Raw genomic sequence first — 26,880 nt, forward strand, 5'->3', positions numbered from 1 at the left:
TCCCACCCCGCGCTGCAAGGGGGGAAAGTCTCTTCGAGGGTTAGCAGAGGACCCATATTGGGTATGTATGCATGTATGTGTATATGTATCTAGAACTCTTAATCGGCGCTTGTCGATTAACATTGTATCGCTTTCGTTGGGACCAGAGAACAGGCTCGGTCTTTGCCACTCTTAGGCCGGTGGAAGTTAAGTTTGGAATAAAATCAGGGGCATGCAAAGAGAAATGCTAGAGCAACGGTAACTCTGAGCTCCTAATCTCAAATATTTCGGGACAGAATGTAAGACTATGTGGCAGGGTGTTGCTGTTTTATTCTTTTACTATATACAGCACCATGTACATTGGTGCTATATTAATTAATTAATAATAGGTTACTTGAGGTTACTGGAGGAGGGGGGAGATTGCTCTCTGCATGTGCTCAGAGGCACGTCTCTCTTTTGATTACCATCGCACATTCCAGGCTCTTAGCCTTACCTGAGAAAAGGGGAGGAAAAGTTCTGGGAAGCCCTAAGAAATACATGAAACGTGTCCATAAGTGCAGTCCTTGTCATCTTTTGTATCCTTTTCCTAGCCTTTAAAGCCCCTTTAGTGAGGGGCTGGGTGTCATATTTGGGGCGATCCTTCATGTGACTGTTTCAACCCAAAGAGAATGTTGCCACTTTGCATTCTGTGCAAGCCATATTGTGCAAGTACCGATGTACGTGCGTGGAGATCCTTGTATCTAGGGCCCCTTCTCATGCTTTCGCTTATAGAATGCCTGCTCTGCCCCAAGACGTTTTGTTGCCTAGGGCAGAACAGCAAACGGTTGCCCTCCCCACCACCCCTGTGCCTGACAAAGTGAATTGTTCCCAAAGCAAACTAAGTTATTTTGGCACCTGAAGCAGAAAGTCCCACAAGCACCTTTTCCCCATCCCAGTAAAAAATATAACCACAATATTAATAACTAACCAATTCTTGCCTTTTCATGGCACCAAAATTCTACTGCCTGAGGCTGCCACCTCATTCTGCCTAATGGTAGGGCCGGCCCTGTAGAACAGGGGTGGGCAGAAGGAAGCTCTGCAAATGTTTTGGACTTCAACTCCAATAAGCCCCTTCCAGCATGGCCATCGGTCCAGAATGCTGGGAGCTGAAGTCCAAAACGTTTGGAGATCTATCTTCTCCCAACCCTTGCTGTAGAATGCATAGACATTTCAGAGATGCTGGCTCTTAAATTATGCATTCTGCGCTGGTAGAAACCTAAAACAACTGGGACACATGTTGTAGTCTCTCAGTGGCAAGGGGGAAATGTTCCAGACATGTTCAGAGGTACTCTTTTGTATTAGTCCTTCCTATATTCTGGGCTACCTGGCTGTGGTACTGAAATCAGTTTCTGGCCGTGTGCATCGCCCCTGACAGGAAAGAGAATGCTGAGAAATGTTAGGAGTCAGCATGGCTGGATACTGATGCAAGGGCTTGAGAAACCACTGCCCTGTGCTCATTCTAGGGTGCTTCGCCTTTAATAATTATTTAAAAGAAAGAATAACTTTTTATTCCTGCTCTGCATTCCGGCTAGTATCAGTAATTTGTATGAAGTCCTTCCCTCATTGAAATCCTATAGTGAATTGTTGCACCTCAATAATCCATGGATATTTTCTTACGCCTTTTTCCACACATCATTTTACAGCAATATCATTCGTATGTGGGGGGCTTGTATGGGCAGGTCCCAAATTTCATACTCTTCCATTTCTATGGCCCATTTTGTACATAATACTAAACCAGGGGCTTGGTTCAGATATAATGCCCACCAGATGCTTTGGACTATAACTCCCCTAGTCCCTGACCATTAGCTATGCTGGCTGGGGCTTATGGGAGTTGGAGTCCAATACATTCAGAGGGCACCACATTACTTACCCCTGTGCTAAACCATACTTTAGGGTTATAGGAATGAACTTGTTCAAGCTTTCCTGCCCCCTTTCCCACTTCAGACACATGGCAGATAAGGAAATTGAAAGCATACATTTCCTGGTTTAAATTAATGGCTATTTGTATTATTATTATTATTTATTTATATAGCACCATCAATGTACATGGTGCTGTACAGAGTAAAACAGTAAATAGCAAGACCCTGCCGCATAGGCTTACAATCTAATAAGTTACTTCCAATGCTGGAAATGAGGTAAGTTTAAACTATAGTTTATTGAATCAAGCCACTATCAGAAATTATGGGTTGATCTTGGATTGTTCTATAAACCATAGTTCAGCTAGCCATAGTTTGTCCTTTATCAGATGTAACAACAAAGCCGTGGCTAGTTTGAAAGAGGATGCTTCCAGTCTCCTCCTCTGGCACATGCCAGAAGAGGAAAGGGCAGAGAGGAGCGCTTGAGCTGAGGATCAAGCAGACTTGTTCCTCCAAGGCTAAAGTATGCTTTAGCACAGCCTTCCCATACCCTATGCTGGCTGGGAATGAGAAAAGTTGAGTCCCATACATCTGGAGGGCACCAAGTTGGGGAAGCTGGTTTAGCATTAATGTCCAAACAGGGATAATGTAACTATTGTTCTCCTTGTGCCTGTGGTCTTCCACATCGCTTTAGGCTGTACTACACAGAATAATTATGGACATCTGATTTTCTTTTGCCTCTTCCATTTTGGAAACACTTTCTGGTTCTGCTTGAAACATGTGCAAATGTTCTGTGATATGTTTCTATATTTCTCTTAAGAAGAGCCATGGCTTCTGGAACAGCACTGGTTTATGATGAGGAAATGACAAGTCATAAGCTACTTTGGGATGAGTAAGTTCATTATGTTTAAGATGTCATTTTCAACAGCCACTAACGTTTTAAAAATGAAAGAGAATCACATGGGTGATCCTGTTTCTTGCTAAGCAACCCATGACTGATAGCAGTTCTCCAGTGTTATCATTTCTGTGAACCATCGTGTGTGCTTCTTTAGAACTGGAAAGATGTGGGATAGAGGTCCTCTAATAAACCATTCTCTAATAAATCCAGGCTTAGAGCTGCAGGGAGGGAGTATTAGCGTCAGTCCAGAATTAACTCTGAACTGATATCTCTTGATGAAATCAACGGGAGCTTTCTTTCCAGTGCAAATGTTGTGTCTGTGGGGAGGGGGGGAAAGCTGATTTATCATCAGGATCATGGTGAAGGAAGAATTAAACTCCCACTCCCTGCCAGCTGTGGACTCAGTCCTGCTCCCTTCCCATGATGAGCACTGCTGTTTACATTTTTTAAAAAATGTGCACATTAAATACAGTCCTGCATTTCTACACCCATCTAGGTTGCCCACTACCACCGCTCTGCGCAGTGTTCTTAGTCAGTAGCCTAGTCTTGCATAAGCTAGAGGTTGCTTACTTTGCCCTTACATTTCTAGTCTTTCATCAGGGAGCATGCCTCCGTCCCCACGTAACTTACCATTGCAAAGCATAATTCTGTGAATTCCCTGTCTTGTCAGTTGTGAATTATACTGAAAATGTTGTTGTTATTATTATTTATTGCATTTATATAATGCCTTTTTCCTCCAACGAACCCAAGGCAGCGTATATAATCCTCCTCCTCTCCATTTTATCCTCGCAACAACAACCCTGTGAAGTAGGTTGGGCTGAGAGTCTGTGACTGGCCCAAAGTCACCCAGTGGGTTTCCATGGCCGAGTAGGGACTAGAACCCGCATCTTTTGACTCCCAGTCCAACACTTCAGCCACTACACCACACTGGCTAATGTTAACAGTTATGGCTGAGAGGAGGTGTTTTAAATTTGCCTCTGCTACAGCCTACCTAGCATTCTGGCGAAATGAAGATGGTGGCTTCCCAGTGTGCCTTGGCCATCAGGTTGATTCCTTTAAAAAGTGTAAAAAGTGGGGGTAGGGTCTTCATGGGTGCTGTAAGACCTGGCCACTGGTACCTCAGCACTCACAGATGCTGTGTTGGGAACCCCAGTTTGAAAGCATTTTAAAAGTTAATAAAAAAACCCCAACTCATTAGGGACTCCAGATCATGTGATGAAAGGTATACACTATATGTACACACACATATATATTTTAGTTTTTCCTTCTAGGAAAGAAAGAAATATGGATTGTTTCTTGATATTTCTACTGCAAAAAGTAAATATTTTGTCTGTTTTTTAGCCCAATCTGTAATATTGAAGTCCCTGAGAGGCTGTCTTCCTGCTTTGAGCAACTTCTACACTATAATCTGGTTGAAAGATGCATAACTCTGCCTGTCAGAGAAGGAACTGAGGATGAGATCATGCTGGTTCACAGGTCTGCTGTAGTGTATTTCCATCCCTGTCCCCATTAGAGAAATAATACAAAAGGCCTTCAGTCCTTGATATTTTTCTTGAACGTTACACATACAATTTGTTCCTATAATGAAAAAGCCCAAGCTAAGAGCTAATCCCCTTAGATTCAAAGGTGGGCAACGAGGATGATCAGGGGTCTGGAAACAAAGCCCTTTGAGGAGAGCCTGAAAGAACTGAGCATGTTTAGTCTGGAGTAGAGAAGACTGATGGGGGACATGATAGCACTCTTCAAGTACTTGAAAGGTTGTCACACAGAGGAGGTCCAGGATCTCTTCTCGATCATCCCAGAGTGCAGGACACGGAATAATGGGCTCAAGTTACTGGAAGTCAGATTCCGTCTGGATATCAGGAAAAGCCTCCTGATGGTTAGAGCAGTACGACATTGGAACTAATTACTTAGGGAGGTTGTGGGCTCTCCCACACTAGCGGCATTCAAAAGGCAGCTGGACAGCCATCTGTCAGGTATGCTTTAAGGTGGATTCCTGCATTGAGTAGGGGGTTGGACTCGATGGCCTTATAGGCCCCTTCCAACTCTACTATTCTATAGTTCTATGACTCTAGATGGGAAATGCAATCCCTCCTTAACTGTGAAAAGTAGATGAGGTCCAGAGTGAAATATTGGGAATACATCTTGCTGATCGGGTTCATGGGAAAGATGCTGGTGGCAACCCAATCCCAATACAAGTTAGCCTAAATCCCATCTTGAAATTCTTTCATTGGAATGATGGAAACAGGGTTGGATTAACCATTAGATTAATAAGGCTAATTCAGGCCCTCATCTTTTTTTTAGGCCCCTCCGTTTCCCAGCACAGCCATGAAGCTCACTGGGTGACCTTGGTTCACACCTAGTTTACAGTGGGTACACCTTCCACAGCTCCTTTGCCACTCTTACATAACTCTCCCTTCCTTTCCCATTTTTGGAGTTAATTGCAAACCCATTTCTAACCATAGTAGCAAACCCTGCTTAAACCTAACCAGGATTAGCACTAATGTTGTTCTAGACCAGGGGTGTTGAACCTCTTTCAGCCCGAGGTCCGAATTCAATTTTGGAGGAGCTCTTGGGAGCCACATTCCAATAGTGAGCAGGGCCAAGGCAAAGGGGGTGGGGCCAAAAATACCAACATCTTTTGGCTTAAAGATCTTACTGACTGTAATTAAGCCTTAGAGGGGGGCATCACAACCTTTTAGAATGAGGAAAAGCTGGGAAACCACCAAATATGATCGAGGGTCAGGGCCTGAGGTTTAATACCTCGATGGTAGACTGCACCATGGTTAGCTGCGAAAGGGGGATGGGAGAGGGCAATCTGCATGTGGAAAAGAAAGGGGATGAGTATAACCCGAGGCCTGCCCCCCATGGCTCCTAATTGTAGGTAGGAGTTCCTGTGTCTGCACTGACCAATAGTAGTGATTCTCAAGAACAATGTACCAATAAAGAATGGTATTTTGATATGTCACTGGGCCTGTTAAGACAACACACTAAACCCTTTTGCAGCAAGTGGTTAGTGAGCATGTTTAAACAGTAGTTATGTAGCCACCATGGTTAGAAATCGTTCACACAACACTCTAAGCCATAATGTTTAGTTCAAAATGCTTCGTGTGTCTCAACAGGGTTTAACCGAAATGTGACTTTGAGCTAAGGCCCCAAACCACTTACCTTACTAAAAATTCAAATTTAAGTTCAACTGACTGAGCTATAGGTTTCTGACAGAGAATCAGACCCATTCATATTGTTTCAGTCTTGGGACACATGCAGTCCAGTTTCTCCACACAGGTTCACTGTGTCGGACTGGGTCTCATTTGAGCTTTCGGTAGGTGGCTGCCTGTGAGAATGATTGGCCACAAAAACCGATGGGTGCTTACAGTCCAGTATGAATGTTTCCTTCGTAGCAAGTCTCCCTGTGTTCAAGGCGCTAACTTCCATGGGACTGCAGCCTTAGCCAAACCAGCTGGCAGGCCAGGTCACTCTTAAAAGGTCTGACAAGGGTTTTGTTGTTGTTTCCAGTTTGGATTACTTGGAAGTTGTAAAGAGGACTCAGGTAATGATGGAAGAAGAACTCAAAAAAACCTCCGCTGATTATGATTCTGTTTACTTTCATCCGGTATGTAGGCACGATCATGGTCATTTCCTATATATAATGTTCCACTTTCATTAATTGCTTTATAAATCATGCAGCTTTCAGGAAAGACTATCACCTCTGCTCACGTCCAGCTTCAGTGGTGGTGGCAGCCGCGGCAGGTTGTGGGCCAAATGCAAGTTCCACAGATCCACATGCAGGCCCTGTCGCTGGGCCAGATTAAAGCTGTAGGCAAGTTATCCCAGGAGTAACTCATCACGTTGCAGAAGCTGCATCTCCTTCAGCAACAGGCAACTTACATGACTCTCCTCTCCATTTTATCCTCCCAACAACTTTGTGAGATCAGTTAGGCTGAGAGTCAGTGACTGGCCCAAAGTCACCCAGTGAGCTTTATGGGCAAATGGGGACTAGAACCCAGATTGCCTGAGCCCAGTGGAGGCTGGTAGCTTCGATTTCAGTGGGGCTATGAATCCACTCTGGGTTTCAGTCAGTACTCTAAAACTGCTATCGAAGGTGCTGAATTCTATCCCCAAAATAGGCTCAGCACTTTGCACAGCTCCTTTATTGGCCTGGACAGTTCTGACTAAAGCCCAGAAGGGAATCACAGCCCCTCTGAAATCGGTGTCACTAGCCTCCACCGCCCAAGTCCCAGTCCAACACTCTAACCACTACACTACACTAGCTGACTGGCTGTTGGAGGGAGTAAATGGAAAACCAAGAGGGGGGGGAATGGAATGGAGTATCCTGGAAGAGAGCAGGATCCAAGCCATGAACAAGAGCACTCCTCAGTGCAACATTTTGTTGCAGGTCCCATTTGTGTGCTTCCAAATGCTCATTCCTCTCAGAAACTGCAGCGTAGAATTTGAATTGTGACATCTCCTGTTCCTCAGACCACATATCGTTGTGCCAAACTGGCTGTTGGAGCAGCATTGGAACTGGTGGATGCTGTGATGTCAGGGAAAACACGCAATGGGATGGCTCTTGTAAGGTAACAATGTGGAAACGTTTCTTGACAGAAAAAAAAACAACCCTGGGAATTCTCCAGTTCAGCTAATGGCTACGTGACACGTTATGCTTGGTTACAGGCCTCCAGGACATCACAGCCAGAGGAATGCAGCCAATGGTTTTTGCATATTCAACAATGTTGCCATTGCAGCAAAATATGCCCAAAGAAAATATGGCCTGCAAAGGTTGAGTATATATTTGTCTCTATTTATTACCTTCTTGCCTTGAAAATTTCTTGGTTCTCTGGTGAATATCGTTATTGTTGGTTCATGCAGAGTTCTCATTGTTGACTGGGATGTGCACCATGGACAAGGAATTCAGTATCAATTCGACGAAGATCCAAGGTTTGTTGTTCACTTGCTTATTTGGAGTTTTTGCATATTTGTTTTTAATATGCTTGTAATTCTTCTGGAAGTGAGTCCTCAAGTATCTTTCACAGAGAATGGCATTTAATAGAAAAGTGCATTTTGGTTCTTTTCACAAGGGGATATTCTTAAACTGAAAATGCACAAACCATTAAAACTGAACATCATTCTTATATATATATATATATATATATAGAGAGAGAGAGAGAGAGAGAGAGAGAGAGTATATTTCTGTATGTATGTATATCATTATGTATAATACATATATAATACTGCTTAATAGAATAACATCTCTAAGCAGTTTTCAGTAAAATGCATATGTAACACAATAAAAATAATGTAAAAACAATATAAAAAATAAACATTACAATAAAAACTAAAGTAAAACCGATCCCACAAAACAGCACAAGACAATGCTTTGGACATCTCAACAGTCACTGTACGAATTGCGGTGTTCAAGTCAGGGGGTCTTACAAACAGACAGACATAGACACGCATACATACACATGTGTGCACGTGAGAGAGATAACACACCTTTAGAATGATGTTCAGTAATAAAATAATTATTTATCCTTACATATCTTGCATCATGCTTTATTTTTTGTATACTTGGTACCTACTGTTGGAATTCATCATTTTTTATCATGTTGATTCAGTCTTCCAACATATCTTGTAATTCTTCTGGGAATCACTCTCTTATATAAACTGTATGGGGTATTAAAAATTAAAGCCCTTTTTCTGGTTGGGGTGTGTATAGCCAGTGGATAGAATGCTACGCTTCGAAACCCTGGGATTGAAATCCCAACTCAGCTGTAAACTTGCTGGCTGAATTTGGAGAGCCAAGGCTGAGAGTGGCTTGCCTGTTTGCTATAATAATGATGAATGACTTATGGTTGTCGGTGTTGTGACAACAAGCTTGATACATGTTATAAATGTGCAACGTTGTAATGTTCCCAATTCTCTCTGGAGTTCTGAACAAGGCAATTGTGCACAGTACAAAAGTTTCAGGTGAACTATAATAACGTCATTTGTCGTACTTTGTTCGTGTTGTCAGTGTTCTCTATTTTTCCTGGCATCGGTTTGAACACCAGCAATTCTGGCCGTCCCTCAGTGAGTCTAATTACGATGCCGTTGGTCAAGGGAAAGGGAGAGGATTCAACATAAATGTACCTTGGAACAAGGTAAATGTCACTTGGAAGCTTAATAATACAAATCCAGTTAAGCAGCTTTCCCTGAGCTAGTGTCCTCCAAACATGTTGGACTACAAATCCCAGCATGCTCCAGTCTGCACAGCTGCAATAAGGTCTATCAGGTGTGCATTGGGTGCAATTTCTTTTTCTTTAACATAAAATCCTCATTACATATTTATTTAGTACTTAGCACAGATCCCACTCATAATTAGCAGAGACAGGCACTTCCCACGTAGGCTAAGAAATTGTACGCTGAGAAAACATGACTTCCGTAGAGATGATGCAATGAAGACAAACAAAACTACTCCCGTGTCTGAATCACGGATTCACATTCTTCTACCTGTCAGCTGGAACGCAGCCCAGCACTAAACAGGTGCATACGCTTTTCCCATTCAGTATGCAACTTTAGGGTTGATCCTATCAGTAATTGTATGAATTACAACTCTGCCTCTCTATTCAAAGTTTCATATCATTTACACATAGATCTTAATGGGATCATAGGCCTACTTGGCAGTTTTAAAAGTAACTCTTTATTTTGTTTTATGCATTGGCTTTGCAGGTTGGAATGGGAAATTCAGATTATATAGCCGTATTTCTTCATGTGTTGCTTCCATTGGCTTTTGAGGTAATTTTTTTAAAAAATCTGATATATAGATATAGATTTTAAAATAGCACTTGCATGACTAGAAAGTATCTCAAAGCAATTGCAAGGTATTCCTCATACTGGCAACGTCAAAAATAATCTTCAGCTATAGAAAAACAAGTGCCTATTTTAAAAGTTTATGTGGTTGTTTCTAGGAAAAAAATATCTGTGTGGGTGATGATAGTTGTCAGATATAGAGTCATAGAATACTAGAGTTGGAAGGGGCCTATAAGGCCATCAAGTCCAACCCCCTGCTCAATGCAGGAATCCACCCTAAAGCATACTTGACAGATGGTTGTCCAGCTGCCTCTTGAATGCCTCAAGTGTGGAAGAGCCCACAACCTCCCTAGGTAACTGGTTCCATTGTCATACTGCTCTAATAGTCAGGAAGTTTTCCCTGATGTCCAGATGGAATCTGGCTTCCTGTAACTTGAGCCCATTATTCTGTGTCCTGCACTCTGGGATGATCAAGAAGAGATCCTGGCCCTCCTCTGTGTGACAACCTTTTAAATATTTGAAGAGTGCTATCATGTCTTCCCTCAATCTTCTCTTAACCAGGCTAAACATGCCCAGTTTAGCCCGGATAAGAGAAGGTTGAAGGGAGACATGATAGCACTCTTCATGAGACATGATAGCACTCTTCTATATACTAGTTCAGGAGTTTATACGAATATATAACTATTATTAACTGGCCCAGATGGAAATAAATTGAGGTGGTAATAATTTGAGGATCATTTTTTAAGGGTGATGTCATAGGTTAGCTGAAGAGTACATACTTTGTATTATTAAGGTCCTACATTCAATCCCTGCGATTTCCTTTGGATGGATGTGGCACACCGAGGGAAGGGCGGGATGAAGGGATGTGAAAGAGAAAGTGTGGGGTGAAGATGAACTTAAGTTAAGATAATCAACACCAGCATGTATCCCCCTCTTCCGAAAGACCAGCCCCAGTGAAATGCAATCCTTGGCAGAAAAAAAATGTTCCTCTCCACTGAGTCAAAAGGACTGCAGACAGCAGGGCTGGGGAAAGCTTCAGCCTGTGCAAGGCAGCTTTGTGTGTTTATATGTTCTGCACAGTTTAAAGCACAAATGGGGAACTGGTGGCCCTCCCAATGCCTACAATTTCCATGATCCCTCACCATGGGCTATTCTGCCTATTGGAGTTAGAAGCAAAAACAGTCGGAAGATAACAAGTTGCCCACACCTGGGGCAGAATCCAACACTGCCCTTGTGTGTACAGCCAGTCTGCCAATTCTGTTCTGTGATCAGCTCCCGTCGCTTGTGGAGCAGCGATTTAGCATTTCCAGGGTAGCCTGAAATGAATGGAAATGATTGTTTCTGGAATAGCATAGATCTACAGAGCTTGAATAAGGGAACTCCACTGAGAGACATAGCAGAATACTCAGTCCAGTTCAATGGATCTTCTATAATAATGTACTAATATGGCATTTGTGAAGCCTCCCTCGATGCATTACTGGAAGATTTCTATAACTTTCTATAATCAGAGTGCATTAAAGAACTGAATTTATAGAAGATTTCTATATTTAATTTATTTATTTATTTATTTATTTATTTATTACATTTCTATACCGCCCAATAGCTGGAGCTCTCTGGGCGGTTCACAAAAATTAAAAACATTCAAAGTATAAAACAACAGTATAAAACCATAGTATAAAATACAATATAAAAGCTCAACCAGATAAAAACAGCAGCAATGCAAAATTACAAATCTATAACTTCATCCAAGTACATTTAGAGTTTTGTAGAATTGCTTTATTAGTGTTTGTGTTCTCTATTGTTGTTTTTATTTGGAAGGTTTGTTATAAAGAGCAGTATATAAATTTATTCAGTAAATAAAACTGAATAAAACTATAATGCACTGAAAGTTTTGTCTGGAATTTATTTATTTGTTTTTAACTGCAGTTTGATCCAGAACTTGTTTTGGTTTCTGCTGGTTATGACTCTGGCATTGGTGACCCAGAGGTAAGTAAGTCCTGTAGGATTTTTTTCTGTATCTTTTCCCCTATTTTAATATTAAAATCTGATGTCATACAAGAATACACAGGGAAGCGTGAAAGACAAAGTGTTCATTTCTTTATTTTTCAATTTTTTTAGGGTCATATGAGTGCTACACCGGAGTGTTTTTCCCATCTTACTAATTTTCTAATGCGTTTAGCTAAAGGAAAGTTATGCCTGGTTCTAGAGGTAAGTTTTGAATAATATGAGGGTCTATATGCATTTCGCTATAGTATGCTTATTTAGTAAGCTTATCTGGCTACTAACAGCAACACTTTAGAAGTGCACAGGCTAGCATATATATGTCCCAATAAAGATCCAAGGTTTTGGCATAAGTTGACATTCCCATGTGAATGCTGACAAACAATCCCAGACAAATGTATGAACGTATATATAATTCTCCACTTTTAAAGGGTACCAGTGAATGCTGTGGTGTTTGTCAACATTCGTCAGTTTTCCTCGGTGAGTGGAGAAGGGAATCTTGAGTGGGTTATCTTGTGCCACTAATTCATATGGCAGGACTTGTGCAAATCAGGCAACTTTAACGTGTTGGTTGGAAGGAAGCTTCAGTTTTGGCCATACCTGCTCAAGACGCAGGCATTTTGTGGGTGCTACGCTGCATTATTCTGAGCTTTTCTGGCCTTTTTTATTCTATTTCCCCCCTCCTTCTATGCTCTGCCCATAGTTATGGCATGAAGTGAAGCTGACCATTTTAACTTTCCTGGATGATTTTTCAACATTTGCCAGATTTGTCTAGGTCGACATTTGCACGTGACTCTCGACATTCGCCAAACTTCCACTGTTCACTATAAATAAAAATAAGCCAGCCCTTAGGTGTCCACTGAATTCTAGCATCATGCTAAGAAATGGAACCCAGGGGAGATAAGCCTTTGAAGGGATGGGGCTACGCAGCTTGGAGTCAGCTCAATTCTAAGCAATTCCTGGTGAGCGTTACAGGGTGTCAGTCTGGGACACCACTGAAAGGGGTAACAGAGGGGGCAAGATGCACCCCTAGCCCAACTGTGCTGCCAAGTGCACCCTTTTTCCCCTTCTCTACCATAATTCAGTGGCTGCCATTCCCACCTAATCAGAATAAACTGCTGATCTTGGGTACAGTAGTCCAGTGAGGGCAAAATGTTCTCACTACCCCTAGTAGTGGGTGCTCGTGACCACATGCTCAGGGCCACTGCTGGCAGTCTGTTTTGCACACTACCATCATGTGCCTGTTGTCAGTGGCCATGTGATTGCAGTATTGCATGAAGATGGTTGTCAGTTCTACACTCAGCATTGTGTTTATCATTAAATGCCAACTCTTGATGATGATGATATCATCATCAACAACATCATTATCATCAACAACATCATTATCATCAACAACAACAACATTTATATCACTCTGCTCTTCCTTCATAGAACTTAAAGTGGTTTACACTGGGTTTCCAAGTTAGTCCCCCATCCTGACTAGACTCACATCATGTGCCTTCAGACAATGCCTTGAGACCATTATGCGTTGGTTGCCTTGTGAATACAAGTTCTTTTATTACATAACGCCCAACACTCTGACATTGCAACATCTTCCTTTATCTGTATTTTTGTGTTTGATATGCTTCGTTGTGCTTTACATCTGTTTGTTCACACTTAGGGTGGATATCATTTGAGGTCACTGTCTGAATCAGTGTGCATGACTATAAAAACTTTGCTTGGAGATCCTTTACCCTGTTTGTCTGGAGCAATGGCACCATGCTTAAGGTATATGCATGTATATGTGAATGTGTAAACCTGATCTACATATGTGCCAAATTTAATGGCACCAAATGTCTGCACTTTTAAGTCCCACTGATTTCAATGAAGATGCTCATCACGTGCGTAGCTGTTTCCAAGTGAAATCAGCAAGACTTGTGCTTAAAGTTGGCTGGGTTGTATGCGATATTCATGTCTGGGGCTTCTCTTTTTGGAAGAGATTTGGAATTTTATACTCATTATTTAATGAAGAAGTTGAAATGAAAGCTTCTTTTCAAATCTAGACTTAATGACATAAATCAAGTATTGCCTATACTGAAACCAAACTCTAACCTGCATGAGATGAGGGGTGTATGTGTGTGTCTGTATGCATGTTTACCTGCTTGTCCCTTGCATATGAATCAAATATGTTGTATATGGTAGTCAAAAGGGATATCCATATTAGGTAGAGACAGGAGGGCCATTCTAGTAAAGGATTAGGATGGAATACATAAAATAAGGTAGTCTGTAGCATACGTAGGGCCCAAACTGTTTCAGGTTTCCTAGCTTACAGCCAATTTAGCTTAGTTTGTGTCACAAAGAGGAGACAGAAAGCCAGTGCAAATTCTGGCATGCTAGTGTACTAGGGTTTCTGCACCCCTGGGTTTTGCAACCCAAATGCAGAAATTCATGTAAGATGCAAAGTTCACTGTTCCTGAGAACTGAGGTTTCTAGTGATTTCTTTCTCCCATCCGTCCCCCTCAATCACCAAATGGCTTAAAAATGTGGGCAGCATTCGGAGAGACCTCAAATCCTATTCTTCTCCCACCACCAGTATCTCTACCTCTCCCTCTTTTGTCATTTGTCCTTGTCTTTATTTTGTTCCGCCCTGGCAAATTTTCTGAAAATCTGCGTCTTGGAAAGAAGAGCCAATAAGGAAGCTCTTACACTTGGTATGCTTACAGTGAACACTCTAATCAGTCCAGCACACAAATAGATGTACCAGCTGCAGGTAGTCGAATGACGCCTCAAAAAGAAAAATGTGAACACAGCTTATTCTGAGCAAATGACAAATATGGGGGTCTTTTTGTTAGTGCACAGTTTTGCTTGTGGCCATAGTTAATCAACCAAGTATGTAATCTTTCCCAATGTGGTAGAGTTCCATAATGGCTCCATCCGGGGAGTGAAGGAAGCACACACCCAATTGGGACTCCACCTTAGATATGGTGAGTCCTCCTCTTCACTGAATGGAGTTTCCTGGTTATTTAGTGTGTTGGCTGGAGAATGCTGGGACTTGTAGGATTTTTTCTGTCTAAATATGCATCAGATTGCATCCCTTAATTAATGTAATCCAGTTAAATCAAAACTGCAGTGTTGTAAGTCTAGTTCAGGGGTGAATTCAATTTCAAAGGAATTCTTGAGGGCCAATTCCAGTGATGTGTGGGGCCAAGGGCAAAAGGGGAGGGGCTGAAATACCAGTATATTTTGGTTTACAACTCTTACTGTTAGTAATTAAGCCTTAGGGGAGGCATTTCAACCACTGCAGAGGTTTTTGCAGAGATGTTTCTGAGCAAGTTAGAAAGCGAATCCTGAACATTACAGGTGCAAAGAGTCACTGCAATCCTAGGTAGCTACGCTACATGCTAAAATGCCTAGCTTATTATGCCATAATAACCTTGTCTGATCATACAGTAGCCTTCTTGCGGGCACAGCTTGTTATATTTCGTTTTTTCTTTAACTACAGAAATGTCATGGTATTTATCAGGCTGGCAAAGCTTTTCTCCTGCCCAATGGTATCTAGTGCAATCACCCATTCATACACCTACCTTTCATCCTTCCCATTGCCATCTCTTCCCCACCCCTCCACTCCCTCTGTGGGCATGTGTGCAGGTGAGTCAAGTCATTGGTGTGCACACACAAAAATGAGGAAGAATTGTGCAAGACTGTTTTAGTGGAAGTTTGCAAATGTGCATTTTTGAAAGGAGGTAACTCCAAAAGTGTGCAAGCATTGTGTTACCAAGGTAAAAAAAATGAGGGGGATACAGCTGTGCTTGTACTATACTGACCAGAAATGAAGTGACGCAAAGGGGAGCACAATTGTGCTATGCAAGACAGGCCCGTTCAGATATCACAGAAAACGTCACAGTCTCTCTCTCTCTCTCTCTCTCTCTCTCTCTCTCTCTCTCTCTCTCTCTCTCTCTCTCACACACACACACACACACACACACACACACACACACACACACCCACCCTGAAATAGCACAAGGTCCCAAAAACAAGGATCACTAAGTGCCACAAGACTATTTCTTGTTTCAGCTGTCTTCTGCTTTTCCATCCTGTGCCACTACAAGTCACTAATGCAACATCTTTGCAGATTATTATCTTTTTTTCCCCTGGCAGTTAGAATTTTTATTTTATTGCATTTTTATAGATAACATTTCCTGTGCTCTGTTTTCTGTAGTGCGGTAGAATCAATCCACAATGTGAGAGCTGCACACAAACCATACTGGAAGTGTTTAAAGTATGAAGGTAATGGCAGACTTCTCTATTTTATTCTCAGATATAATACAATTGATAACATGGATGCAGAAAAGGTGTTTAAACCATTTCCAGATTAAAAGCAAAACTGTTGTATTTATTAAGGAACAATCCTATACATGTTTAAACGGGGGGCGGGGGGGGAGTCCTACAACTCCCAGTATTCTCCAATCAGCCATGGTGGCTGGGATATGCTGGGAATTGTAGGACTTTATTTTGTCTAGACATGTACAGGATTGCAGCCTAACTCACAGAAATGTTGTCAGGCTTAGATATTCTGGAGTAGATCCTTAATTGGAGTAAATTCTTAAGCTCTTTCATCAATTTAGGTGGAACAGTTGAACTCTTGGCTAGACTCTGATGTCACAGGATGTAGTTGCCATTGTTTATAAGACAATATAATTGACTGAGTGAACAAGAATTGTTCTCAATTTGTTATTTCTCACCTCCCTGTTCAGTACTCAAACGGATGATTTAAGGTACAAAGGAAATGAACACCATGTTACGATGGATAGCTTAATCTAAAAAAATGGGCTAAACCCATACTTGGATTAAAATCATTGGGGCTAAATAAGTTTAATAAGTACATTTCATGAGGCTTGTAGATCATAGGATATGGCTTCAGATTTTTAAAGGTAAGGCTACAACAGAACTCTGAGCAAAACGTACATAATGTTTAATTTATTCTTTGTGGAAGACTACTTTGTGGAAGACTACGTCATATATCTTGACTTCAGCAAAGCTTTTGACAAAGTACCACATGACATTCTGATTAACAAACTAGCCAAAAGTAGGCTAGATGGAACAACTATTAGGTGGATTCAGAGTTGGCTACAGAATCGGACTCAAAGAGTACTTATCAATGGAACCTTCTCAAACTGGGGAGAGGCAATGAGTGGGGTACCGCAGGGCTCAGTCCTGGGCCCAGTGCTCTTCAACATTTTTATTAACGATTTGGACGAGGAGGTGCAGGGAACGCTGATCAAATTTGCAGATGACACAAAATTGGGTGGGATAGCTAATACCCTGGAAGACAGAAACAAACTTCAAAGTGATCTTGATAGGCTGGAGTGCTGGGCTGAAAACAACAGAATGAAATTTAATAGGCATAAATGCCAAGTTCTACATTTAGGAAATAGAAACCAAATGCACAGTTACAAGATGGGGGATACTTGGCTCAGCAATACTACAAATGAGAAGGATCTTGGAATTGTTGTAAATTGCAAGCTGAATATGAGCCAACAGTGCGATATGGCTGCAAGAAAGGCAAATGCTATTTTGGACTGCATTAATAGAAGTATAGCTTCCAAATCACGTGAAGTACTGGTTTCTCTCTATTCAGCCCTGGTTAGGCCTCATCTAGAGTATTGCGTCCAGTTCTGGGCTCCACAATTCAAGAAGGGCGCAGACAAGCTGGAGCATGTTCACAGGAGGGCAACCAGGATGATCAGGGGTCTGGAAACAAAGCCCTGTGAAGAGAGACTGAAAGAACTGGGCATGTTTAGCCTGGAGAAGAGAAGATTGAGGGGAGACGTGATAGCATTCTTCAAATACTTAAAAGGTTGTCACACAGAGGGCCAGGATCTCTTCTCGATCCTCCCAGAGTGCAGGACACGGAATAACGGGCTCAAGTTACAGGAAGCCAGATTCCAGATGGACATCAGGAAAAACTTCCTGACTGTTAGAGCAGTATGTCAATGGAATCAGTTAGCTAGGGAGGTTGTGGGCTCTCCCACACTAGAGCCTTCAAGAGGCAGCTGGACAACCATCTGTCAGGGATGCTTTAGGGTGGATTCCTGCATTGAGCAGGGGGTTGGACTCAATGGCCTTGTAGGCCCCTTCCAACTCTGCTATTCGATGATTCTATGTGTTTCTTTCTGCCGAGCTGTCTAAACTAATATGATATTCGGCTAAAGTGCTGGATTTCAGAAAGCAGCTCAGTCTTGAAGGCATCTAGTTGTCTTGGAAAAGTCACAACGTCCAGCCTCAGTTCGGCAGATATAAGCAGTGTTCATAGCATAGAATGTCTTCTGTTATGATACAAGCTGTGTTTTGTGTTGCTCAGATTTTGTTCTTTTCCCCCAGACTCATCTCCATTGCAAGACCTCAGTACCAGATCCAACCAGATGGGAGACACCGAGACTACATCAACTGGTACACAGCTCCTATCTCCACAGGTTGCTGGAAAAGCGAATAGTGAGGAAGTCGTCAGAACAGACAGGTTTTTGGAGCTGCATATGAAAAACATTATGCTTCCGAGGCCTCCTGTTAAAACGGTAGTAGCTGTTGATGAAAATGATTCACACATGCTACCAGCATCCGTTCAGACTGAGAAAGGAATGGATACGAAAGAGCTCAAAAGCACAATCAGGTTAGCCATACTTTCACCAGGACAACCACGGAGCTTTCCATGAAGTAGTTAACACTATTTGTACATACCACACTTCATATGCTCAACCCACTCCCCGTTGAAATGAGTAGAAGCTCTAACCACCTATTGTTTCCCTTGTAACAAGCCTTCAAACTCCGGCCGTGAGTTTTAGGCTTTTTCAGGGTTGCCAGGGCGATGAAAGTATTTCAGACTCAGGGTTTACTCACAAGGAGACAGTCTTTACTAGAATATTTCAGCACATTACAGGCATATTCTACATAAAGGTGGACTAGGCTGCAAAAGCTTCCTGCACAGAAGACCCTTCAGCGAAATCTAGACACCCACCCTCTGGGCACAAGTTTAGTTACAGTATGGCATTGCTGCCAACTTCAAAGAGTGATCAATCATACATGTGGATTCATAACAAAGCAACTCTTCTCATAATACTAGACTATGGCATTAGTCTATGCTGTTGTCATCACTTGACATTTCCTTGGCACACATAAGGCTCTTCTCTTCACCCAGTTGCACTTACTAATTGGATGAATGGGCTGGAATGTCAGCTCGTTAGAGCTTTCCAGCCTACACAGATAAACATCTTGCTGTTCTCATGAGATCACTGTATCTGTACTTTGATTCATCTTTCCCATAACACAAAGGAATGTTGCTGACTGGTACAGAAGCATAATAACAGCTTGCTAGCTTAAAGGCAGAAGCAGCCATTCACCCAGAAGCCTTTGCAGGCAGCCATGGTTTTGCAAGCCACCAGGCCATACACCTATTCACTCACTATGTGTGTGTAAAGAGCAGAAGCACGCTGGACTGTTGGCCCCACCCTGACATCATATCCCAGGCTAGCCCCGCCTTCCAGTATTATTTCGTACCACTGGCTTTAGGTAAGCGATGCCCATTTTAAAGCTAAAAGCCATGTTTGCAATAATAAGTAATGGCCAAACTAGACATAACAGTCATGCAGAAAGTGTGTTGTGTGTGCATTTGTGTATTGTGTCTGATTTAAGGACCTTGTGGGTGAGGAGTATAGATCGATTCACCTGCCATGTATATTTCCATAGCCCCTCTCCCCAGACCCATTTTCCAGTTGGGAGTTCTGACGCCAGATCTGAGCCTAGCTCAGAGAAAAGCACTTGGGGAGCTGTGTGTGTGTCTCAAGCAGGTGTGTGTGTTCAGTTTCTCTCACCTGCACATCCTTTTTGCTCCTTGTGTCAGACCATCCGCCCCTGCATTCTGGGTTTCTGTCACTGACATACCTAGTTTGTCTTTAATAGTCTCTCTAGTTCTGATGTCAAGGCACTGAGTGTCGTTGCTTATGTAGCTAAAATGGCAACACCCACGCAGAGGAGGGAGGTACCTGCAAGTTTGGGGGAACCTCAAAGTACAAGAAGTCTTTAGGTGGAAAGCTTCTAACCCACCCACCCACCTCCCCTATAGCCTTATGGAGATTGAGGATGCTCAACAGCCACATAATGCTGGCTGGCTATTTGGAGGAAGGAACCTAGAAACTGGGGCAGAGGGGGGGGTGTCAGGGAGATGCAGTGGCTGCACTTCACACTACAACATTTTGTCAAGCTCTATGGTTCATTCAGTAAAAGCAATGGATAATAGTCTATCGTAACTAAACTCTCTTCAAATAGAAAATCAGCACAGCAAAGAGAATATTGTATTACCTCCAGTTACCTTTCCTTCCTGATGTGCTAGTTTTCTGTTCACATGGGAGAACTTTTCAAGGTGCTATTGCCCATCTACTATCTGAAGTGGTCCCACCTACTACACCACCTCGCCCTGTTGTATGTATAGATCAGGACATTCTCCATCTCTTTTATCACCATTGGCTGGAAAGCCCCCACTTTTTGACAACGCCATCATACATTAGAGTCTCAGACTGGCCACAAGTTCTCAGCAATGCATTTTTGGTTTTCTCACAATATACCTAATCTGGGTCGGGAGTTAAGGCAGCACATGTAACAAACGTCATTGGCGGTTTCCCTGCTATTGACATGCAATGTGCAGTTGTAGAACACATGCTCACTACTTCTCAGGACTGCTTAACATCTCTCAGGCTTGATTTTTTTCTCAGTTTGTAAAATGGGCCCAAATGGTGCTTAACATTCTGTAATTAAAATCAGGCTGCTTATTGAGGAGGAGGAACAACATAAACAGGTTGTATATCCTGGTATATGATTAACAGTGTAATAATCTTATACATGTGTACTTGGAGTACCAGTGAGTTCCATGGGACTTACTACCCTTACTTGTGGGTAGAGGATTATAGCCGAAAAGCTCTACGTGTTGATCAGCATATGTATAGTTCTTCCAAACTTTCTAATTTATAACCAGCATTCAAAAAATATGTTTTACAGTGGATTTGATGCTGAGCTTGTGAAAGAAGAAAAGATTTTTAAATCGCTTATGAACATGTTGGCTGTTCTTGACAAAATAATTAAAAAGGAGGTAATATCTGCAATCATTATTGTGCAACTTAGGCTTTCTGATCCTTCCGCAGTCTAGCAATTATTCCGCTTTACTTTGTTATGCTCAAATCTGGTTGAATGTGTATTCCTGCCTTGGACATTGTTCTGCAGTTGAACAGCAGGATGTAAATCCTTTTAACTGTAATAAATAATAATATTCCACTGTATTTCATAAACAACCACATGGAGAGAAGGCAAGCTTAGGCTGCAATAAGAGCTATTTTCTCATAACAGAGAATCACTGTTATTTATAACCAGTGTTACAAACTTCTTGAGTTCCAGCATTAAATATTTCATTAGTGTACAGCAGGTTTGTACATCCTACCTACTCACTTGTGGGGAATCATAAAGTTGGAAGAAATCTCAAAGTTCATCTAGTCCAAATCCATGCCAGTGCAGGAAAACTGCTGCTAATTATCCCTGATAAGACAGGATCATAGAGTTGAAGAGGACTGCAAAAGAATAGGATCATGGAGTTGAAAGGGATCATCTAAGAAAATACTGATGGTTTTTCTAAATGGTACTTTTCTCCCCATACTTTTTGAGGCTGTTAGTGTGCCCCAAATGAACTAAATGGGTATGCCTGGGCCACCAGGCCAGTAACACCTCTTTCTACTAGTAATTTTTCTGGACTTAATTCAGTTGCTGATATAGATGCATCACTGTTTATAGCTGCAATGGACATAGGACCAGGGTTTTCAAAATGGGAGGTGTCCCTTTTCTAAAGAAGCACACATAGTTACTAAAGGAAGCTCCTGTCTCTTCCTGATCCTCGCAGGCCAATGTTTGCATGTAGTGGATTGGTCCCTAAAATATATGTACCTCAGAACTATATCACCAATGTCCCACCTTTATGTTGAGCTGATTCCTGAGGGCCACTGAGGTTAGCTTTTTTATTTTTCATGGTCTGTTCATTTCAGGAAAGTTGTTTTTTCAGGAGCAGTGATGTCCTGATGTCCGAGTCCTGATCCCTCCATTTTCACCTCCTTGCCTTATTCTCCATTTTGGAATACTCTGAAATGAATGCAGTAATGGGTAAATGAGCCCTTGTGTGCCAGAGATAGTAGAAAATAGAGAGCCCTAGCTATATAGCATTCACTTCAAAACACTTTGTTCTGAGATAAATGTTGCAGTAGTTCAAGTATGGCCATTGTGAAAGACATTTCCCATTTCATTTCAGCACTTTGTTTAGTAGGAGGCAATAGCTACATTTCTATCCCAGCTTCCTACTTATTTTGACTTCCGGACAAATCTACAGAAAATTGTGTTCATGCTTCCAAATAGGGGCATATTTCTAATGGAAAAGATGGTTTTATTGCTCCTTCAGCAGAAAGATTTGGGTGGGGGGAATCAATCTAGATACTCATGTGGTAAATGGCTATGAGGGTAACTTATAATAATAAGAATAATAATAATAATAATTAATAATAATAATAATAATAATAATAATAATAAATTTATTTCTTACCCGCCTCTCCCTTTACCTTTGCTTATAAATATACCTTGACTTGGTCATGATAAAAATGACAGTTAAAGTATTTTTTGTTTTGTTTTTAGGTGACCAATGGTCTTGCAGTATCGTCTATAGCTTCACTTTCGTGTGCCATTGCTTTAAAACACTGTAATAACCTGAAGGTACCAAAGTGGGTAAAAGTATTTTATATCCAGTACCATTTGTGTGTGCAATTCATGTGGTGCAGTTACAATTAAAGGCTAACTTCTATAACTCTTTATTTCTGTTTACTGTGAATGTTTGCAATAAAACTGAAGGAAGTGATGTCTTCTATTCTTTGACTTGGGATAATTCTTGACAATACCTGTCCTGATTTACGCCATTCACATGTTAATATTTTTATCAGTGTAATCCTATCCACATCTACTCAGAAGTAAGCCCCACGAGTTCAAAGGGACCTATTTCTGACATGTATAGGATTGTACTGTAAAGTTGCATTAGGTAACTCCAATTGAACATAATAGGTCTTCCATCTAAGCAGAGATGCATAAGGTTGCACTGGCAGTTAACATGTGGTGTTCTACTAGGAACAAACTTTGCTGTCATGTGCATGACGACAAATGTGTATTTTTCAGAGGTATGTGTGAGGTTTGATGGGTTCAGGGGACAAGATTAGACGTGTTGAGAAATGTGTGAAGAGGCCCTCGCTATGTTACTTTGGTGCACACACATTTCACATTTGGCACTTCTCATGTGCTTGATGCACAATAATTCTGGAGAGCATTCCATGGACTGAAAAACTTTTTGCTTTAGACATTGCATTCCTAAAAATTGTTTTCTGTAGACTAGATTGCTATTTAAAAGTATAACTTTGGATATGTGTCCTAGAATATAAAGGCACCGCCTAATTAATTGGCATCTGCTAGCAGTTTATTCCCCATGTGTTCTGGCACATTGTTTTCCTAGGGAATTATTATTAGCTGGCTATATTTTGTTAATTTTCTTGTACTGCCTACTATATCAAATTTTAATGTGTAGCTCAGACAGATATTTCAACCCATTTCATGTATGGTATGCTGCTTGCTTTAAATGATCCATATCTTTTAATGAGCCTATCAAGTTATAACATTTATAGTGTTTTTTTTCTCCTAGAGTCCTGTGTGTATTTGCTGGTGACAGGGATATGAAAATTGACTTGGATGATGGGTAAGGGTCCCCTCCTTTGTCTATTTGCTTTAAATTTGCAAACTACAAACCTAATGAATCTAGAGCTGAGCTGCTGCTGGTGAGTTAGGACAGTTTTGGAAGGACATTTAGGAGAACATAGATAGGCCCATTACTAAGGCTGTAATCTTGTCCAGTGTTACCTGGGAGTAAGTCCTATTAAAATCAATGAGACTTCTTGGTAAATGTGCATGGGGTTGAACTGTAAGCTTGTTTTACTGCTGTCAGAATAGCTGCTTTCTACAACATACCTTGAAAACAGTTCTACTAAAAATAAAAGAAAGAAACCAGTTGTTATAGCAATTCTTTATGGCCAGTTTCTCTTATTTCTTCCCCAAATGTGACATCCCCATTTGCTTGATTTTGATATTACTATGATTGATAAAGTATTTATTTTGGCAGCTAGTCCAATTTACCTTCTTCAATGTTTTGAAATGACTTTTATTTTACAGCAAAGTCCTCTTGATCAATATCTCTACTAAACAACCTGAAGAAACTAACACCAAATACAATATATCTCTAAACTGGAAAGAGGTACGCTGAATATTTTTCTGATCCTTTTTCAACCCCAGGCATGTTTTATTGATGATGAAAGAGCCCAAGCTTGGAGCTGAGCTATACATGAATGCAGCAAGATCCCCTAAATTAAAGTGTGGATGATGACATACATGCATTTGGGAACTCTGAATCAATCAGGGATCCCAAATATGTGTCTATGTTTTTAAGGACATGCATGTATGCAATCTGCATTTTACTTGTTTGCTGCAGGAAATCCCAATATATGTGCTGCGAGCACATCTGACATGTAAAACATGTGGGATAACAGGTGTAAAAGTGTTTGAAAAATTACTGTCTGGGAGTGTCGCATTGAATTTAGTATGCAACCTTATCCCTTCACATGTTACACATAGAAAAGGATTGTGGGGGCAGGATTGTAACCAGGCCCCCAACTATGCACGGATCCTCCCACACCACTATCCCATCCACATCTATGCAAAGAAGGTTACTCAGATTCCGGGTTCCAGGAAAATGTAGACATCTGCATGGGTAGATGTGTCTGTCTCAGAAGCCATGAATGGCAGGGTTGGGCTGAAAGGAGCTGCACGTTATTGGAGGCATGGCTATATGGGCATGACTCTGCAGCTCTTTTTTACACACTTCACCACCACCACCCCATGCATGTGCAGCTGCTCTTGTATCTAGTGGTTGCTAAGTGTAGATTTTTAAAAACAAAAATGAATTGATTGTTATAGATGTATGACTTTTAGGAAACTTTTGATTTTTGATTTTTTTTAATTGAAGGATGTTGAAACAAACAACTTCTTCTCCGCTGTCCTTGGATTCATCCTTCCAGTAGCATACAGCTATCAGCCTGACCTAACCGTTGTAGTAGCTGGACCAAATCAGAGCCTTGGCAAAAACGGGATTTCCTTGCTTGTCAGTTTACTACAAGGGCTGGCACAGTCTCAAATTCTTGTTCTGATTCAGGTAAAGGATTGCACTGAATTTATGTCAATATAAAAGTAGGTTTTCAATTATAAGCAATCGAGAGAGAACATGCCTCATTGTGTCTTTCCCCGTATTTTACTTTTGCTACAACTTTACATTGGATAAAATGGTGAACAAAGTTTTTATTCACTACTTAGTCCACTTGTCTGTTCCCAGTGCAAAACTATACTTTCATATTAAAGCGTGTGTCCCCTGGAATGGTGCTACTTTTCTTCTGGGGTATGACTACATCTTTTCACATTTCCACATTCACTGGGGGACAGGGGATAGCAACCTCAGCCCCAGGAGTTCCCCAAATACCCAGAGTTCCCCAAATAGCCATGTTCCCTTCCCCTGGCCCCATCCCTATTTCTTTGGTGCTTTCCCAGCTTCTGTGCAGTTTTTCTCCATTCTAAATGGTTGAAATATCTCTCCTAAGGCCTAGTTACTGGCAGTGAGAGCGACAATATGCTGGGTGGGATGGATATATTTTGGCTCCACCCCTTTTGCCTTTGGCCTATGCACCACTGAAATCCACCTCCAAAATTGAATTTGACCCTCAGACTAGAGGATGTCTATTTGTCAGCAAGTGCTATCTAGCTTTCCCTATCCTCATACTGGTGAAACCAAAGTGAGCCAGCCTGTTGCGGTGATCAGGATGTGTAACTTTCACATACAGTTGATATTTGAGGGAAATGACCGCAGAAAAGACTACACTGCAGGAAGATCCTCATAGATGTCACTTACATGCTTGGGCCGATTACTGAACGATATTTTAAAGTAACACACTATATTTTTGAAACTATTCAGCACAGATTTATCAAAACACTGTGTTCTTTGTCATATCTTGTCTTGCCTTTTAAAGGAAACAGAGGTAACACTATTGCAAGATATAGCCAAAACCCTGGTAGGTGACTTTACACCTTACTTTGGAACTCACGCACCAGTTTTAAGACAGAACATACAAATGCTAAAAGAATTAAGACAGCAACTTCAGCAGGAATGGAAAATGCTCCAGTGTTCAGGCAAGTAATCAGATATGTATCGATTATAGGAGGAAAACAAAATGAAAAACGGTCACTAAATTAAGTCCTGCTCTTTTTAACATGTTTGCTGTTGTTGAATTATCTACCAACAGAGAAGCTCAGGAGAAAAGGGATTATTGGGGGGGGGGGGGGCTTCAGCAGTAAAATCTGACTAATCCTATTCCATTTTTTCCCCTTGCTTCGTGTAGCAAAGGTCTCCATTGCTGAAAGATGAAATTCATTTGGCTGCCATTTTGGTGCTCTCCTTTGACCTACACGCATAGAACAAAAAGGTGAAGGAAATTAAACTGTCTGGAAAATCAACAAATAGAATAACGTGTGAAGCTACACATCAGGAATGGCACTACAAGATTCATTTAGAACTATATTATTTTTAGATATGAATATGTTGTTAAACTGTGCGTGTATATATATACTTAGTATTTTGGTATATATAGCTGATTACATCGAGTTTGTAGAAATGGTGCTGTCTTGCCTCAAATGTGCAGCTTTGTCTTTGAATTGGAAATTGTAGAGAGACCCACCCACCCCCATCCCAGCCAGATAACTTCATGAAATCCCTTAACAGAGCAATGCTGATGGTTGGGGCCAATTTACATGTTATACTTGCAGTGAAGATGCTGCCAAAACAGGTTCATTCATCCCTGTTGTTGCTGCCTGGCACAGTTTTCAGCCATTTAATTATTCTCAGAGTAGCCAAATGTAATTTTGATTGTGGTTAAAAAAGAAAGTGGAGGTTGGAAATATGAAAATGTTCAAGTCACCTATTTTTATTAGACAGCCTCTCAAAAAGAAATGTGATGTTACACCATCATATTTACATATTGTTTTGACAGCACCTAAGAAAACAGTGGTTGCAAGTAATAGGGGGAGGAAGCAGCAGCCAGGCACCTCTCCATCGTGCCTGGGTCCAGCTCCAGCTGAGAGCCCCCTCCCTCCTGCTACCAACTGTCTCTGCGGAGGCCACCAATG

At 41.4% G+C, this 26,880-nt stretch overlaps 1 protein-coding gene across 1 annotated transcript; it reads left to right on the forward strand.

Annotated features, from left to right (window-relative positions):
* Positions 1 to 26,880, forward strand: HDAC10 (histone deacetylase 10). The gene is made up of 21 exons (XM_063134087.1): positions 1 to 61; positions 2,695 to 2,766; positions 4,114 to 4,248; positions 6,289 to 6,385; positions 7,252 to 7,349; positions 7,447 to 7,551; positions 7,642 to 7,710; positions 8,786 to 8,912; positions 9,481 to 9,546; positions 11,488 to 11,547; positions 11,680 to 11,769; positions 13,223 to 13,329; positions 15,761 to 15,828; positions 17,923 to 18,208; positions 20,587 to 20,677; positions 22,255 to 22,340; positions 23,303 to 23,356; positions 23,827 to 23,908; positions 24,677 to 24,862; positions 25,728 to 25,887; positions 26,097 to 26,880. The coding sequence occupies exons 2-21, from the start codon at positions 2,702 to 2,704 to the stop codon at positions 26,120 to 26,122; spliced, it is 2,058 nt and encodes a 685-aa protein (XP_062990157.1). The 5' UTR covers positions 1 to 61; positions 2,695 to 2,701; the 3' UTR covers positions 26,123 to 26,880.

This window comes from Elgaria multicarinata, chromosome 9 (assembly GCF_023053635.1).
Source record: "Elgaria multicarinata webbii isolate HBS135686 ecotype San Diego chromosome 9, rElgMul1.1.pri, whole genome shotgun sequence".
NCBI lineage: Eukaryota > Metazoa > Chordata > Lepidosauria > Squamata > Anguidae > Elgaria > Elgaria multicarinata.